Source organism: Zerene cesonia, chromosome 26 (assembly GCF_012273895.1).
Source record: "Zerene cesonia ecotype Mississippi chromosome 26, Zerene_cesonia_1.1, whole genome shotgun sequence".
Lineage (NCBI taxonomy): Eukaryota > Metazoa > Arthropoda > Insecta > Lepidoptera > Pieridae > Zerene > Zerene cesonia.
Window position 1 is genome coordinate 3,401,059 of NC_052127.1, and position 17,861 is coordinate 3,418,919.

Below are 17,861 nucleotides of genomic sequence, written 5' to 3' on the forward strand. Positions count from 1 at the left end.
AATTATTTTATAGTTTTTAGTTTGATGTGCTTGAAAAGCGTGTTTTTTAGTTTTTTTAAACTATATTTTATTTTAATAGAAGTGTAACTTCGCATTACATTATTATACACAAAATTTTCTAAAATCAAACATAATAAAACTTGAATTATGAATTCGGTTGAACGAACAAAATAATACATATTTTAACACATGAAATGTAGGTATTGTATAGTTATTTAATATGTTTCCGAAGACATTCACTTTCTAGAAATACTATCCATGAGTAATTAAAGACTTCTTAACGGATTTTAAACGCGATTTATTCATTGTTATTAACCCGACGTTTCGAACTCTTTACAGCAAGCTTGGTCTCGGGAAGACTACTATCTGTGAGTTTAAGTTATTGTTAAGATTTCACAACAAATGCATTTCTTTGAACAGGATTACAACGACGACATCCGACAAGAGCAGATGCTGGAGATGCAGATATTGTCATCACAGAACGAGCAAAGACGGCCCACTCCCACAGATTCGTCCAGAAGTAATAGTGAAGAGACATTGCCTTTACGAGACTCTAATAAACAGAAGGTAATTTATTTATTTAAAACTTTATTGCTCACACAGAGGATAAAGAGATACAGAAAGAACATAGAAAAGAGAAAAAGATGTGCAAATAGCGGTCTTATCGCTAGGTAGCGATCTCTTACAGACTACCATACGCAATGCGTATATTTAAAGGAGGTAGATGAGCAAAAAATAAGGCGTTTAGAAGTAAATTGTGAAATTAAATTGTAAAACGGTACTTATGAGTAATGTATATGTTATATATACAGTAAATAGTTAGAACAATAAATAATTAATCGTGCAATGTACGCAAACATAATTATAGACGTGCATGACGATTTTAAGCTACTTATTGCACAATAAGTAGTTTAAAATCAATATTCGTTTGTAATAAGTAAAATAATAGTTATACCCAAGAGAACTTTAAACTCTTATTACTTACTAGCTGTCCCGGCGAGTTTCGTAACGCCATAAAATATTGTTTTGACATATTTTCCCCATCGTTCTCACCTTTGAAACCTTCCCTAGACCTACACGGATATTTGAAGACCAAGAAAAGATAAATCTGTTCAGCCGTTCTCGAGTTTTAGCGAGACTAACGAACAGCAATTGATTTTTATATATAAGAAAGATTTCTTATTTCTTTTTCTCTTCTACTGCATTTTAAAGAATAATGCAACAACTATAGTCTAGCAGATACGTCATCATTGTAAATATTCTAATATTAACTAAAGCATTGTGTGCTTAGAAATGCAGTTGGCGCAAATCGACAAGCTCGTTAGTCTTGCAGAATGATCCTTAGTAGTTGAAATAAAACAAATGCATTCCTTTATTACAAACGCTGGTTTCTTACTAGTTACAAGCCCATGCTCCGCAGGGCTGGTCTGTTTTTGAGTAGTTCTAATCAACTGATCTAAACAATAAAAAAAAATTCAAAAATTCTTTGACTGTGAAATGTCTACGTGATCCTTGACTGCTGAATACTATGAGATCCTTGAGTACGGACGAAGCCAGGGTGAAACGCTAGTATTATATAAGATTGAACTATATGAATTTCACAAACAGTCCATAATTTTACTAAACGTGAAAGTTTCTATTCTCATATATTTACTAACATATTATTGTGTTGAGGACTACAAAATCTCTTATTTGATGCAACTTACAAGAATCAAAGAAACGCGGTCTAATGGTGAATAAAGAAACGCAACATAGATTAACAAAAACTTAATGAATTTGTTTTTTTTTATTTAGCATTGCCCCGAAAATAAAATCAAAATGTTTTATGTACAAAACACTTCGTATCATTGAAATAATAAAAAAATAAAGGATTATTATAGAAAAGTATAGAAAAGAAGAGATTAACAATCAATTGATACATGATGTTTTTGTCAATAAGATATTTAAAATTATTTTTATACCGTCATATCCTACTATCCTACTTCCTACTTATCCTACTTCCTACTTATCCTACTTCCTACTAATATTATAAATGCGAAAGTTTGTAAGGATGTGTGTGCGTTTGTTGCTCTTTCACGCAAAAACTACTGAACCGATTGCAACGAAATTTGGTAAGTAGATAGCTGAACAACTGGAATAACATATAGGCAACTTTTTATCCCGATATTCCTATGGGATACGGACTTACGCGGGTGAAACCGCGGGGCGCAGCCAGTCTCTTATAAAGGCGCGAGATATGATTAAATCCAGTTTCAAATTGTCTGGTTGAAGGGACTGTGAATTAATTTCACTGGCCAAAAAGTTTTTTCACGTTCCAACAAAATTGCTTTATGATGGACGAAAATTTTGTATTTCACATTCAAATAACAGTTATCTAATGATTATTGTATTCTTTATTTGTTCAACTTTATTTTATGTTTGTAGGAATGTACTTAATACTTCGTTTCCGAAAACGGAGATGCTCAATTTTTTTTTTTGTTGCACGTTGCTTACACCATAATTCCGTGGAATACGTGGTGGATCCCCCGTGAAGTCGGTGACCAGTTTTGTAGATAAATTACATTTTTTATGATTATCAAGTTACATTCATAATAGCAGGAACTTAGGAGTGGAACAAAATAGCCAGATGGAATTAGACTCATACAATAATTACAATATTAAATCTTGGTTGTTGTTCTTAAAGGCATACTTATTAAAAATTAAAGACAATCAGAAATTTCTAGAAGAACCAACTAATTAAAACTTCGATAAATTTTGGAGGGAAGATCTACAAAATAAACTAGTTATTGACACGTATAATAATTATCTTCATAGATAATGATGGAAATCAATTAGTGTTGTTCAATTTAATTGGTATGCAAATGAGATCAAGTGATGCGATAGGATTATCGTCTAATTGCAGTTCATTATTATACGATTTTCAATAATTCGTATTTCCACTTCATTAATTTGTTGTTTGTACAAATATATTACTATGAAATTCCTCATTAATTAATGCAAATTACACATACATGCCAAATATTTGCAAGGCTTTTTATTATTTTAATTTGTATTTTTGGAGATCGGCACTTCATCCGAAAACTCAGTCGCTAGCTCCATGTCCCAAGCGGGATACATATGAATATTATAAGGATAATTACTTAATGAACCTTATTCGTTAATGATTACGGTAATCATAATAAGTATTGACAGGAAACCACTACTCGTGTCACGTCTAAATAGTTCCTTTAACCCACTTTTCAATTTATAGGAAGCCAATGTTTTTCAATCATATTTTTTAGTTTTGGCCAGTGTCGCATCGATCTAACGTAACATTGAGATAAATATTGTGACATAAATTAATCTCACTGTTAGGCGTTACATTTCAATTGAAATATGTTAATAAAATGGTGACATAATATATAATAATTAATATACTATAAGTTGCTCAATAATTTTTAAGTCCTTACGACGTATCTTTACTGTAATTTCAAATAATCGAACGGCCTATCGTTAGTAAAAATAATTTCATTTATATTTTATACATTGTTTCGTTGATGGTGAATTATGCTTAATGGATCTTTTACTTTTTACTTGGTGAGAACCTCAGACTTCAAAGTCGAATTGATTTTCAATTTATTACCAATATTGATTATCAATTTATTTGCACATGTGGATAACATCACCACTGCTTAAAAGGTAAAGGAAAACATCGTGAGGAAACCGGCATGTCCAAGAATCGAAAGTTCGACGACATGTGATATCTGCCAACCCGCACTTGGCCAGCGTGGTGGATTATGGCCTGAAGCCTCATAGGAGGCCTGTGTCCCAGCAGTGGGAACATATTTACATTTTTTTCTTACTATTAGATCAATTCTGAAAACTATGTGTCCTCCTAACTCATAACTGGCCACCCGTTCACCCGTCCACATTTTCCACCCGCACACTTGCGTGTAAGATCATGTTTAGAGGCACAATGTCCACATTAGCGGAGTTGTATACGCCAACTGTGCGAAGCTAGAGATGTAAACATAGATTCTTAGAAAAAAAATGTTGTTTAGTATTTTTTCCGTATACAGTGTGTGCAAAACTATAGGTACCATTGAGCATACACAAAGTTGAGCAATCGGTGGGACACCCTGTGTAAATTATGCACGTATTATGTTTCAAGTGATGTTTGAACCCTAGGTGCTAGCAGTATCTCCAGTGACCCCGTCCCTGGCGAGCGCACCCGTGCTGCCGGTGAGCCACGCTCCGAGCGCGCGCGACTTCTCCCCGCCCGCGCCCACCCCCGCCCCCGAACACCTACCGCACCATCAGGTACTGTACCCTTGACACCTTAGGCGGCAACTAATCCATACTATCTCAATGTGCTGATTGTAAGTGCCTTTTTGGACAGCTTAAATGGTCCTTCGAGAAAGAACTTAAAAAGTAATAATGATTCAACTTCGTAAGAACAAAAATCCCTAAATTCCTAACTTCTCCAATTAATATTTTTTCAATCAAGCCATCAATGAATCAAGCTATTAATCAATCAGTCAATAAATAAATTATAAATCAATACTCAGTCAAACATAAAATAATATACTGTTAGATGCAACTTCTGGTTTAAAATTTATTGAATGAGTAATTGTCATTCAATGTTCGACCTAACTACCTTCACTTTTTTAAAGGCCTTTGCGTCTGGCTGCATTTTGTTATCAACTAACTAAATCAATTATGTAGTTTTGTAGAATTGTAGTATTCTTATTACGAACAAACTGATATTCAACACACATTTATAACGATACTTATAAAATAATTTCTACTTTCTTTAGGTATTCTGGTGAATTGAAATTTTTATATGCAAAGAAGCTTCAAAGTACACTGATACCCGAATAAATGGGCACTTCAAAGTTTGACAACGGAGGCTTCTACCGGCCATTGTATAAATTATTCCGATACTACGTAAATACATTTGGATTGCTGTTTTTTTTTTCGGACAAAAAGTATTAATAAAATAAAATCACCACATTATTATTTAGTAAGAATAATTGTCTATATCTATTGACAACAGTGAAACGGTGATTAATTTTTATTTGTGTATATTATAAATATGAACTCATGAAAATTAACCGCGAAAAGATCTTGTACGATACGAAAAAAAATAGAAATTTTCACAAATCGAATTAAACAGGAATATATTATGTATAGAGGAATTAAAATCTTCCTCTGAACACATACTTAATTATGTGAATATTATTAATTTTATTGTTATATTTGGTTTGATATTAATACAACATACTTATTTTGTGTACCAACAAACTGTCAAATAGCAGAGTTTACTCTCTGCATATTAAATTCACTCGTCTAACTTTATATTGATGGAATATTATATCCTGCACACACTGTTACTTTGTCGATAACTATAACAGTAATTCAATCCCCAATAAGTGTACATTAACCGCCCCATACATGTAGTACATGATAGTTATTATAATAAATATTGCAGATAACAAGCCCCTCTAACCACGGAGTATTAGTCGGAGGAGGGCTTATACAACAACCGCCCACACATCATCTTCTTACACAAAGTTCAATACTTGGTGAGACTTCTAATATATATAATCTAATTTGAGACTATTCCGCTAGCTGTTTAAATAAAGCACAACTAACAAAACTTAGTATTCTTGTTTATTTTAGCCAAGGAGTAACTATAAATTCTCAGATTATTATATATAAATTGTATTGTAGTTCGTGGTTTTGGTTCTCCTTAATTGTTGAGCTTTTAACAAACTAACGCAGAGCACTGGGCAGGTGGCGGCGACATCCTGGGGCTGAGCAGCCCCGTGCTGGGCGGCGTGCTGCACGCGCACCCCGCGCTGCGCGGCGTCAAGCCAGCCGCCGTGCACCTCGCCTCGCAAGGTCGGTACGTCGCTCTCACTTACACCCGCCGACACGCAGCACCTGTACCGGCCCAGCCCCGCGTGCCACTCGCATCACCTCGAGCCGGCCGCCGTGCACCTCGACTCGCAAGGTCGGTACGTCGCTCTCACTTACACCCGCCGACACGCAGCACCTGTACCGGCCCAGCCCCGTGTGCCACTCGCATCACGTCAAGCCGGCCGCCGTGCACTGCATGTGATGTGTGTGCATATGATGCATGAGACGCTTGACTCACAAGATCCACCACACCATACTTTTATTTGTACCCCAAAACCAGCTGGAAAAGGAAAGGAAAATTCTGTGCATTTAATATATTATATAATTGTTTTTTCTAGATAATTTGATTAATATCAATTCTTTTATAAAAAATATATACATAAATATGTCCCCGATTGTAATTGAATTCCGTGAGGCTTAACAGTAAAACAAATTTAACTGTTTCAAGTCGCTTGATATTTAATTAAATGTCTGTTTCGACGGCTCTATGCGGGAACAATTACTCCGATTGTCAAAAACCTAAAAACCGCACTTCTCATGTAAAATCAAAATTCCAATTATATTTCAAACAAACTGGCAACAGCAATTTCCTTTCATACATATTGCATTCACTTCCCTATTTAACAAAAGTATAAAACATTTTGGTTAATAATTCAATTATTCATTATTAAGTAAAAAAATAATGAACACAAATTCGACGAGTAATAACTATTTAAATTTCCATCAGTCGACCGTGCTCTTTTATGTTACAACACCAGAAGTAATTATTATAAATATTGCGCATTGTGCATCATATTAAGTTCACGATAACAATGTAGTTTCAGAAAAATTATACAATTTATGAAATTCGAGTTGTACCTCCCACCACAAGGTAATGGAGATATCCCCCTGTATATTACCAACTCCTTCTTTTCATGTGTCGTGGAATAGGAATACTAGACATGCCTTCTAAATGCGATGTTTCATTTCGTAAATATGACATATATTATTATACACATATACAGATATTCAACCTTCTGATTCTAACGTAGTTGCGATAGCATCATGTGGTGTTTTCCTATGATTACTAGGAAAAATTCTTTCTGCATGTAAAATTGTTAAGTTATCTTTAACCTAATTTTTTCATATCGTTGTCGTGCTCAGGTGTTGGGTCGGGTGGGAGCACCCGCAAGCGGCCGCTGCTGGGCGGCGCGCGGGGCGCCATCTCGCCGACTAAGCGCGCCGTGCTGTCGCTGCTCGCGCGCGCGCGCGCCGCCACGCACAAGCACGCGCACGAGTGAGTCCACGCCTTTATATTGTTGTCGTGCTAGCTCCTCCTAGCTGGCATGAGCCTTTCTGCCGCTTCATTCTGTAACTTGGCCGCTGTAAAATATAAACAAGAGTCACAATACACATAAGAAATAATCGTTTCATACATTAATTGCACCACGCTATGACAGAGCATACAACCAGTTTTTATATCACACGCAATTCATACTTAAAATTGGAATATTTTTACAACCTTTTACTATTGTTTCAGACACCCAGCTCTACTTCCCGTCTTACGGGATGATTTTATAAGCGGCGTCGGCGTCAACATCAACCTAGCATAATATCTAGTCAAAGTATTATTAGGATAAAATTATGTAAATAATTTATGTAAATAGATTGAAGCTTAGCTATTTTAAATCCCTATTGTCATGTACAATGAAATGGACTCAGAAATGTTATTGTTTTATTAAAATGTACCTGATTGTAAACTATACTGATATACGCTTCTTTTAAATGGTTTAAAGAAGTGACTCAAAAGTGTTAAGACCAACTATTCTAATACTATTTTTAGGATTCACATACAATTTCTCAATCTATATAACTTTCCTGTTATATATCCTACTATTCCCTGACACCTAGATCAAGAAAAACTTATTATACGGTCATTATATTGGAGAAATGATTTTCTTTATATCTAAATTAAAGCTGTAGGATTAGATTGAATATTTAATATTTAATATGATACAAGACCAAAAACTAAATTAATTTGTTTCATACAACATTATAGGATTATACTGAACTAATTTATTTTTAGTCCACTTCTTTGAATTTCAGAACATTTTACCTGTTCTTATTTGCTTTTCTTGGTAATTTTATTCGCGTAATTCCATGATAAAATATATATTGTTTTAATAAATTCAATATTGAAATAGATTAATGAATAAAACCACATAATATTCATAAATTCGTTCAAGCATTTTTAATATTAATAAATATAGGACACTTATAAATATATATATACATATATAGTTAAAATTTTGTTATAAAAGTTTGTTACAATATTATATACTTGACTTTAATGAAACAGGTAACAAAATAAGGATCGCATTTAAAAATGGCATTGTTTTTTTTTACTCGCTTAAAATGCAAAATTTTATATGCAAAGAAAATTCTCCATTCAAATTATATTGTAGCAAAATAACACATAAAAGGGAACACAATAATTAAGCAAGAACTTATTATAGTTTTCTCTTTTACGGACTAAATCAAATATCGATTTTGTGTAAACCCTTTTTTATATCATTCGCCATTGTATAAAAACAGACAGTAATAAATGTTAAGTTCGCAATACGATTTTTATTCACCCTTTTACAAATTTTCCTCTATTATCATACTTACTCTGAGTTCCCGTACGTTTCTGAAACCACGTTGCATTAAAAAATTGGACATCGCACAAGGCAATCAGAAAAGCGGAGTGTACGTTTTACGATTTTTAGGACTAACATACATAATATACTTTGAGTTTATATAGCCTATACAAGGCTTATAATCATTAACAATTTACAAGGAACCCTTTTTTCAACCTCTAAGAAAAATAATATTTACAATATGATGTATTTTTATGACATAGAGGGCAACTAAGCGGGTAGTTCGCCTGATGGTAAGCGATCACTACGGCCAATTAACAGCCGCAGAGGTAGTGCATCTGCGGATGCATCATCCGCTTTTATTTTAAATTATTTTCATCATTATCATCGTTCCATATTTGCTCCCATTCCAGGTATACAGATTATCTATAAGGGTACATTATTATAGATTTACTTTAGGATCCTAAGATTACTGTTTTTATCATAAACAATATCCTTATTACAAGAAATATCCTATCTTTAATCCAATTTAGTCGCAACACGAGTGAACACTGGTACTCAATAAATCATAAAGTTATAAATTTCCACGTCAGAACTACCTAAAATTGGTGCTTAAGCTACATTAAAGGTGACTATTTCAAACAAGTTAAATGAGAGAGTGAACCAGACTCGAAAATCGTGTGTAATATGAATACTGAATAAAGGTAGCATAATGGCTTTAGTTTCAAACACTGTTATAATAAGTGATCCCTTGTTACGCCTGTCATACGAATTGGATAATAAATACCTAATTAAACTTGTTTTCGGACGATTTATATAACTGTTTATTTACCTGGCAGGGTCGCCATGTAAGACGAAAATAAGAGATGTTTATGCTGGAAGTGCTGAATTATTACTGTCGATATTTATTGATTACACTATTATCACAACAAAGTATCTTTTTCTGTCCTTATGTCCCTATGCATGCTTAAATCTTTAAAGCTGCGCAACGGATTTTGATGTTTTTTTTAATAGATAGAGTGATTCAAGAGGAAGGTTCATATGTATAATAACATCTATTAAACTGCTCCGAATTTAACGCGTGCGAAGCCGCGGCCAAAAGCTAGTACACTATATGCTTAACTTACTACGCTACAGTTCTAAGGAAATGAATCGAATGGTCCTACAATAACTATAACATTAGATATTAATCAGGTTCTTGTCTTCAAAATTAAGGTTCTTTAAAAAAGATTGCATTAATCGATTCATACTGAACAATTTCTAATATATAAAATTCTCGTGTCACAGTTTTCGTTGCCATACTCCTCCGAAACGGCTTGACCGATTTTGTTGAAATTTTTTGTGCTTATCCGGTATCTATGAGAATCGGCCAACATCTATTTTTCATACCCCTAAATGATAAGAGTAAGGCAGAACAGCGTTTGCCGGGTGCAGCTAGTTTTTTATAAACTACACTACAAATACGGCTTAATGTTCTCAATCCGTAGTGTATGTTTATAAGTGTTTTCTTGTGTTTGATTTTACGCGAGTATTATACATTTACTATCTACATACATGTACTATCAGGCAATACTGCCAACATCAGGAAAAATACCCTACATACCAGCTGCGGAGAAATAGGTGGAGGTAGTTCACAAACAACAATTTTTGTATCACTTTCAAGCTGATTCTGCTTTCCACATTGGTCATCTTGACGAAACGCCAAGACGCAAACGAAATTTCACACTTTTATTTAAACTCGCAATAATAATTAAAATCACTTTATTTATAATAATAGAATCGATGTGAAAATGTTATTTGAATATCCTACACGTATCTTTTGCTTGGCTTGACAAATTATGGAATATCGTTATGTAAAAAGTATCGTCGCTTACTTTCAATAATATATTAAATTGTTAACAAAAGACCCAAATACATCCATTAGAAATAACACCTGAGACATCCTTCTCCCGATAAATGGACTGAACCCATAATTGTACTTTCCAGAAAGTAAAATTTCGTTTTCCAACATTCTCTTCAGACTTTTTTCTCCTCTTTATTGAAGAATCAACCTTCAGAGCACGAAAAATAACAAAAACAATTAAATCTGTTCTAATCTTACAAATCGATAAAAGTAATTGAAATCGAAAATCACACGTCAAAATGTGTATTTTTTTTAATTTTCGTATTTGCTCTGTTCGTTGTAATGACTGCTTTCGGATTGTGTAAAAAACGCACATTACTATAGCAAATTTTTAAAGAATATACAGTATTTTCTTGTGTTTGATTTTACGCGAGCATATAGAAATTAAAGACGTGAAAAGCGTGACCACACTCGCTGTTAAGTGTTCGAAACGTCGGGTTAATAATATAATAAATAAATCGCGTTTAAAATCCGTTAAAAAGTTTTTAATTTCTAGATATTATACAGTATTTTCTATTGACAATTACGGAGCGATATTCTATCGAGATCGCAAGACCGACACTATTTTTTCAACTAATTAATAATAACCAGTGTTTTTATATCATTATTCCAGTTTTTTTTTAAATATGTATCCCTTTATAGACTAGCGCCAACTTTTATTTGCCACTGATATTCTCTAAAATGCAGTGGAAAATACATATTATTTTCTTGGTTAACGCGTGAGGGCAGGCCGATAAGGGCGCCATCCGGTGTCGCCGATATTCCGGAAGTCGCATCCGACACCTTATCTGTAATGTGACTGAAGTTAGCTCGGTTTATTTCGCCTTGCTAATATGCTATTTACGTACTGTGCTAACTTATCTTATATGTTATAAATGGGAAAGTTTATTCTATCTTCTAAATATATAACTGACGGACGGACTCACTGGACGGATCGGGCTGAAATTTGGCATACAGATAGATATTAAAAAGGTATCTACTAAGAAAGGATTTTGAGATATTCTCCCTCCAAGGGAATAAAATAGGGGATGAAAGTTTGTACCTTAATAATTTATTTTGTACACAAGTGCGAAGCTGGAAGCAACATTGAATTTTATAAATAAAGATAAAATACTGAGGCACGTGGTCATAGGAGATTACAACCAAAATAGACATCTGGAAGCCGAAATGTGCCCCCGCCAAGATGAGCTAAAAGCGGTGCGGCTAAATTATACTTTTCTCGGAGCAACTCAGACCATTTTCAAAATGTGTTTCAGTGAGAAAATTGCATTTTAGAATGCTCATATTGCATTTCACCTGTATGTACAGAACACCAGGTATTTCATACTGTTTCTTATTCCTAATTTCGACATTAACGTATTTCTTTGGCAACCCCGTTTGGTACTATATAATTTTCATGCGATAAATAGAAGAGTGAAGTTTGACCTAACGTGGGATTCTCTATTGATGGGAGATAAAATAGACGCAGTATAAAAATATATGTATTATAACAACTAAAGTGAATACGGAATATATTTATTCAATTCACATTCTACTGAAGGAATTGATCTCATGGAAATCTTCGAATCACGCTGCAATCTCGTAGGCCATGACGCAATTACGTGTGCTACACGATGCAGATTGGTTTCTTTGGCCTCGGTTTGAGTGTTTAGTACAGCGTATTATAAAATATTTAATAATAATTGTAAGTAATTATTTTGTGTACAGTATAACGAGGAATCAAAATTCGAATCGAAATCCGTCCGCCCCGGTTTCGCCGGTGGTACATACTTACTAATCAAATAATTTTTACAGTCGGACCAGTAGTTGCTGAGAATAGTGCCATCAAACAAACAAACAAACACATAAGCTTTATCAGTCCGTTCGTCCGTCAATCACGCTGATACTTCTGAACAGATTTTGATGTAATTTGGTATACAGACAGGGTATGAGCTGACTAAAGTGTTAGGATACTTTTTATCCCGATTAAATGCTACCTTGAGATGAAACTATGAGTTTAGCTTAGTTGGCTAAATTTAGGGTGGTAGATGTCAGATTTTCCACTAGAAGAGTAGACTCGAACCTTTTTTTATTTAGCGATCCGCCACTCCTTCACCCGTGGTACATATCTTCTCCCAAGAAGAACCCTTATCATCTATTAACAAAAACGTTGAAAAAAAAACAGTTAAGTAGTTTCAGCGTGATTGACGGACAAACATCCAATCAAACAGACTTTCACATTTATAATATTAGAGTGATTATTCGATGCATTAGTCTATCATATTGACCACTTTAGCAATGAATCATGCCAATGAATTTCATTAATCAATTTCTCGCTCCATATTTTGATACACGCCAAGTAACGAAGGTATTTACTTATGGTCCCCGATTCTAATTACTTATACTTAAATTAATATATTAAATTTAATGCGTTTTATAATATAAGTAATTTTATATTTGTTCGTATTATACCTACCACTAGCAAAAAGTAAATATTAAGATTTTCAAACAGTCTTAACTCCATTGGTCTTTAACTTTTTCTTATGTAATTAACCATCTAAGATACGTAAATATTATGTTTGCTTTGAGGCTTCTTCGGTTTTAATATTGTTTTAAAACGACTTATAAAATATATCTTTACTTAAATTACGTGTGACAGTTTGTCCACGATCCAAAACTACTCGAACGATCGTAATAAAATTAGTGTAGCGTTATCTATAAATCGTAAAGGTATTTATTTTATTTTCAGACCCTACTGCTACAGTCTGCAAAATAGTCCGATCAAAATATAATATTTCATCATTTCGCTAACGTACATCACATACATCGTGGCCATTAGAAATACTGGACCATCTTTGTTACGCTGTGGGTACACTGAACGAAATTTTATTTAACGTTTAATAATTAATTAAACATAATTTTCATCCACAACTACATGTCACATAACTGCATAACATTATAGTTTTTACGAAATTTTATGTGGATAATTGGTGCCTGATTACTGGTGCCTTTAGTGCAGGTAACCAGGTCTCCACCTGTCTAATTGTATGGTCAATTATCCTATAACAATTTTTAAAATCACGAAAAATCTATTTCATACCGTTGAATTCATATAAACTATGCAATACTAAGAAAACAGTAACAACTAACAAGTTTACTTATGGCTACAGTTAGTTAGAGACACGCATCTGTTTTGTCCTTAATATTCAGGGTTTTTTTATAGAAACGTTTATAGGCTTTTTATAATAGAAGTTTAGCTACAAAATTCTTCTTAAATGGCAAACGCTTAACTTATAAATATTAGATAAAAGGATAGCGATAGAACTTTTAAATGTATTAACAATGCAAAAACTTCTAGTAACAATTTTAATAGACTTCTTTATACCTACATAAAATTACTTCATTCAATTACCACATTAGTTCGGGGAGTAAATAACACATAGCAAACATTTTTATACTATAAGCTTCACAGAGCTCTCACTGTGTCCACAGACTATATTTGACAAATAGAACAATACGTTGAACTGTGGAAACGAAATATAACTAACTCAAGCGATGTTAGATACTACCATTTCTTCGTAATTGTCTATACGTCATTTTTGATGTCGTTACTGCGCAACCGTCGCAAAAATCGCAAGTTTGTGGTATTTTTTTCAATTTTTCTTTGTTGGATTTTCTTGTTAGCTAGGTTCCTATTGATTGCGATTTAAACAATAAAAAATTGTGTTAATGGTCAAATGCAATTTAAATTTAAGATATAACTTTCAACATAAAAGGTTATACGAACAAAACGTATGTATATATATCTAGTTATTTGGAAATACAAGTATTTTACTTAAATATTATCATTGCAAAACAAAAATTAATAGTAACAGCATATCATAATACAATTATTAAGAACCCATATAATTTTTTTCTTTGTTTTAAAATACTGGGTTATAGCAAATAACTCAACAAAGGCGTAGTTCCCACAATTTTCCCGCCATTTTAGTACCTCATATGACGTAGGCGTCAGGTACGCAATTTCAGGTCATTTAAAAATGCTTTAGGTACACGGCGCGGAATGCACGAACGTTTAGGAATCTATTCCGATGTGGAATTTAATAATCCGGAGGTATAAAACTTCAAATGACCAGTAATATGGGACCTAAGGTTCAGGGTATTGAATTAATATCCATTACACATCTATTTCGAGCCAATGAAGCGAATTATTAGTTGGTAGAGATAGGCCATTAAACGACGTGTACGAATACATGGATTATATCAAACACTGCAAATATATGAGGAAGTTTCGAAAACTACAATATAATACAGCATATCAAAATAAATCCAGATAATTGAAATGTATGCAATCTTTTTTATTACAATCAATAATAACCATGGTTGAAGTATATTCAAAGACCAGTCCTAAATTTATGACATAAAATAGCAAATATCACATATAGAAATAACCGAAACTTCCAGAAACCTGCTCGCAATCTTAAATAACAGAACGCGAAATGAAAGTTACATTTCCACTTATATACACTTGAAATAAGATTACAGGACCGAGTAGGGAAATATGCTCTTGACCGCTGTTATAGTTTCTTATAATTCCGACCACGCGCTGCTGCTCCGAGCGATTGATACCTTCCACGAATAATATATGTATCGAATGTATGTATATATGATCGGCTTAGCAGTATTGCCTTCGAATTTCGGCGTTTTTTAATTCTGGGACCGTCTGAGTGTTTTACGGAGTCGGACTTGCATCACGCGTGTTCTGTCAGGATTTACCACGCAATTAAATGGATTTAAGGGTTTACTTTTTAAGCGATTCATCCATAATTGGCACTATTACAAGCATCGAATTTTAAATTATTTACATGTGTGCAAAATATAGATACAATATGATACATTGGTACGGGCACAGATAACATAATACTATATGTATTGACGTAGGATTGATTTTCGATGTGATCAAAAACAACCAAGCTCACATTTTTGATAAAAAATTTACGTGGTTGAAATTTAAACTTTATGATGAATATAAAATAGCATAATATATTATGTATCTTACAATTTATATTGTTATTTACTACACGAAATCAAAGGCTAAAAATCTAATTCCACAATTAAATAAATACATCAGATTCGTCTCATATTTTAAATTAGGAATTTCTCTAATGCACGTCTATTCATTAATCTTTAACTTTTGCTCTGAAAACACTAAAAAGTAATCAATAAATTTACCATAGATTTCGTATTCTAACGTCATAATAGTTTTGATGATAGATCGCTCTGGAGCTTAAAAGTAAAATTGTGATATATTGAGATTGATGGGCGGTTGAAACGTGACACTTTTATTAAAATATATTGTAGGTTTCTTTTATCCAAACATAGGTAATAGAAAATAACTTACTGTGACATGAAATATAGTCGTAAAGACTACGCATTTGAGGAAACAACAACCACATTACATGTCAAGGTCTACGTGATAAATATAGGTATGTAGGAACTTATTACTTAAATTATTTATAATAAGCTTTCAATAATGTTGATAAATGGATTAAAATTTAATTGTAACATCCTGTTATATAATATGACCAAGTAAAATGGATATTTGTACACTTTCTTGAATGTTTATTGTATGAAGATTTTTGTAAAGTATCGTAATATCATAAAAATTGACAAATATCTTCTTCGTTAATATTGTACATATTATATTAAGTACTGGGGTGTTATCACGTGTTTAAAAATTAAGGACGAAACAAAAGCTTGAAATATTGATAATAAGATTTAATCCCTTATGACATGTGACATATGTTACTTCTTTATGAGCTTAAAAAAGTAATGAAATTCTATTGTGGGAGTCGAGCACGCTTCGGCACGAATTGGGCCAGCTCGCACCGGGGAAGTACCACACCCCCACAGAAAACCGGCGTGAAATAATAGCTTGCTATTGTGTTTCGTACGGTGAGTGGGGGAGCCGGAGGCCTATTTCCTTCTCCCTAGCCCTTCCCAGTCCATTCCTTCTTTCCAGTCATCAATCCTTTCCTTATACCTTATCCCTTAAAATCGGGCAGCGCATTTTCAGAGGTCTGAGCCTCTGCGAATGTTAATGGGCGGTAGTGATCGATTACCATTAAGCGAAACATCAGCTCAGTTGCCCGCTATAACATAAAAAAATGATTTGATGAAAAATAGCTACTCAGAAGAAAGCCATCACAAAACAAAACAAAAATCCATCCAAAGAATGCGTTAGCTTTCAATTTAACAACGCCTTATCTAAATACAGCTCTCGATTAAACGGCAATGGCCTTTCATGAAATATAATTTAATCTAAGCGCTGCGCAGTGGGCAGTAAGAGCAGGGCGGATTACTATCTTAGCTTTAAATTATACAACACAAACCCGCATCGCCGAGATGTCGATAAGGCGAAGGTAGCTTTTGGTGTCCTTTGCGCTTCAGTCGTCATAGCCGTCTCGTTTTAAATGTATTTATTTAAGAATGGATTTTATATGTGTTTATTTAAGTATAGACAGGGAAAGACAACTTCTGTATATAGATATGAGTAGGTAATGAGTATATCGATATTGAATTGTATTGTACTTACTACTCGTAAGTGAAAATGACTACGAAGGCGATCGACTTTCCAAATCGCATTACCTTATAATAAATGTTATTACTAATAACTATTATTGTTAAATATGAAAATAACAATATAGAAAAACGTAGATAGGTCTACCATGAATTATGACAAGCGATATATAAATCTCTTAAAATCAAATCTCTTAGAATTAAATAAGCTAATAAATTATGATATTAAATCGTTATAATCTTTCAGTACGCTCTTAGTAAAGGTAACTTGAATTAGTACAAAGCCGATATTGAATATTCACCTTAACAACTCAAGGTGAGCAGATTAAATCAGATTTATCTCTAATCTGTTGAAACGGTAGCAAAATTAAATAGCTTATGAGATCGGTGTTTATTATTAATAAGAGATTAATCTCAACACTCCAATTGCTTATGTCCAATTGCTTATGTCCAATTGTTGAACATTGACGCAGAAATGTCATTCAAACGAGGTGTTTGCCCGCATATAAAAAATGTTTTAACAGTTTTTTTATGCTTTTTCTATCTGAAAACATAAAATATCTATATTGCTCCACCAAAATAGAATTACTATTGCTCTTATACAAATGTTTTCAAATTTAAAGTCACCTTAATAGAATAATGAACAGAAATTAAACGCCTACGACAATTTAAAAGCAATATTGAAGATGGTAATATTTGCAATAAATAAAAAGAAAAAAAATAAGAAGAAGATAGTATTTAAATTACACTGTCTCGTCATATCTCGGCGAGTATATGTGAAAATTGAATAGCATCATATAAGATGAGTTTCTCTGGCGTACTTTCTAACAGACACTCGTTGATTAACCATAGCACTAGGAGGTTAAATACTTGTGTAACCC

At 33.3% G+C, this 17,861-nt stretch overlaps 1 protein-coding gene across 1 annotated transcript in view; it reads left to right on the forward strand.

Moving 5' to 3' along the window:
• Positions 1 to 8,136, forward strand: part of LOC119837167 (KH domain-containing, RNA-binding, signal transduction-associated protein 2-like) — a 36,657-nt gene extending 28,521 nt beyond the window's left edge. The window contains exons 5-10 of the mRNA XM_038362690.1: positions 421 to 567; positions 4,168 to 4,299; positions 5,471 to 5,564; positions 5,776 to 5,883; positions 7,045 to 7,177; positions 7,421 to 8,136. Coding sequence (XP_038218618.1) covers positions 421 to 567; positions 4,168 to 4,299; positions 5,471 to 5,564; positions 5,776 to 5,883; positions 7,045 to 7,177; positions 7,421 to 7,493 — 687 coding nt within the window. The 3' untranslated portion in view covers positions 7,494 to 8,136. The remainder of the gene's footprint in view (positions 1 to 420; positions 568 to 4,167; positions 4,300 to 5,470; positions 5,565 to 5,775; positions 5,884 to 7,044; positions 7,178 to 7,420) is intronic.
• The last annotated feature ends 9,725 nt before the right edge of the window (positions 8,137 to 17,861 follow it).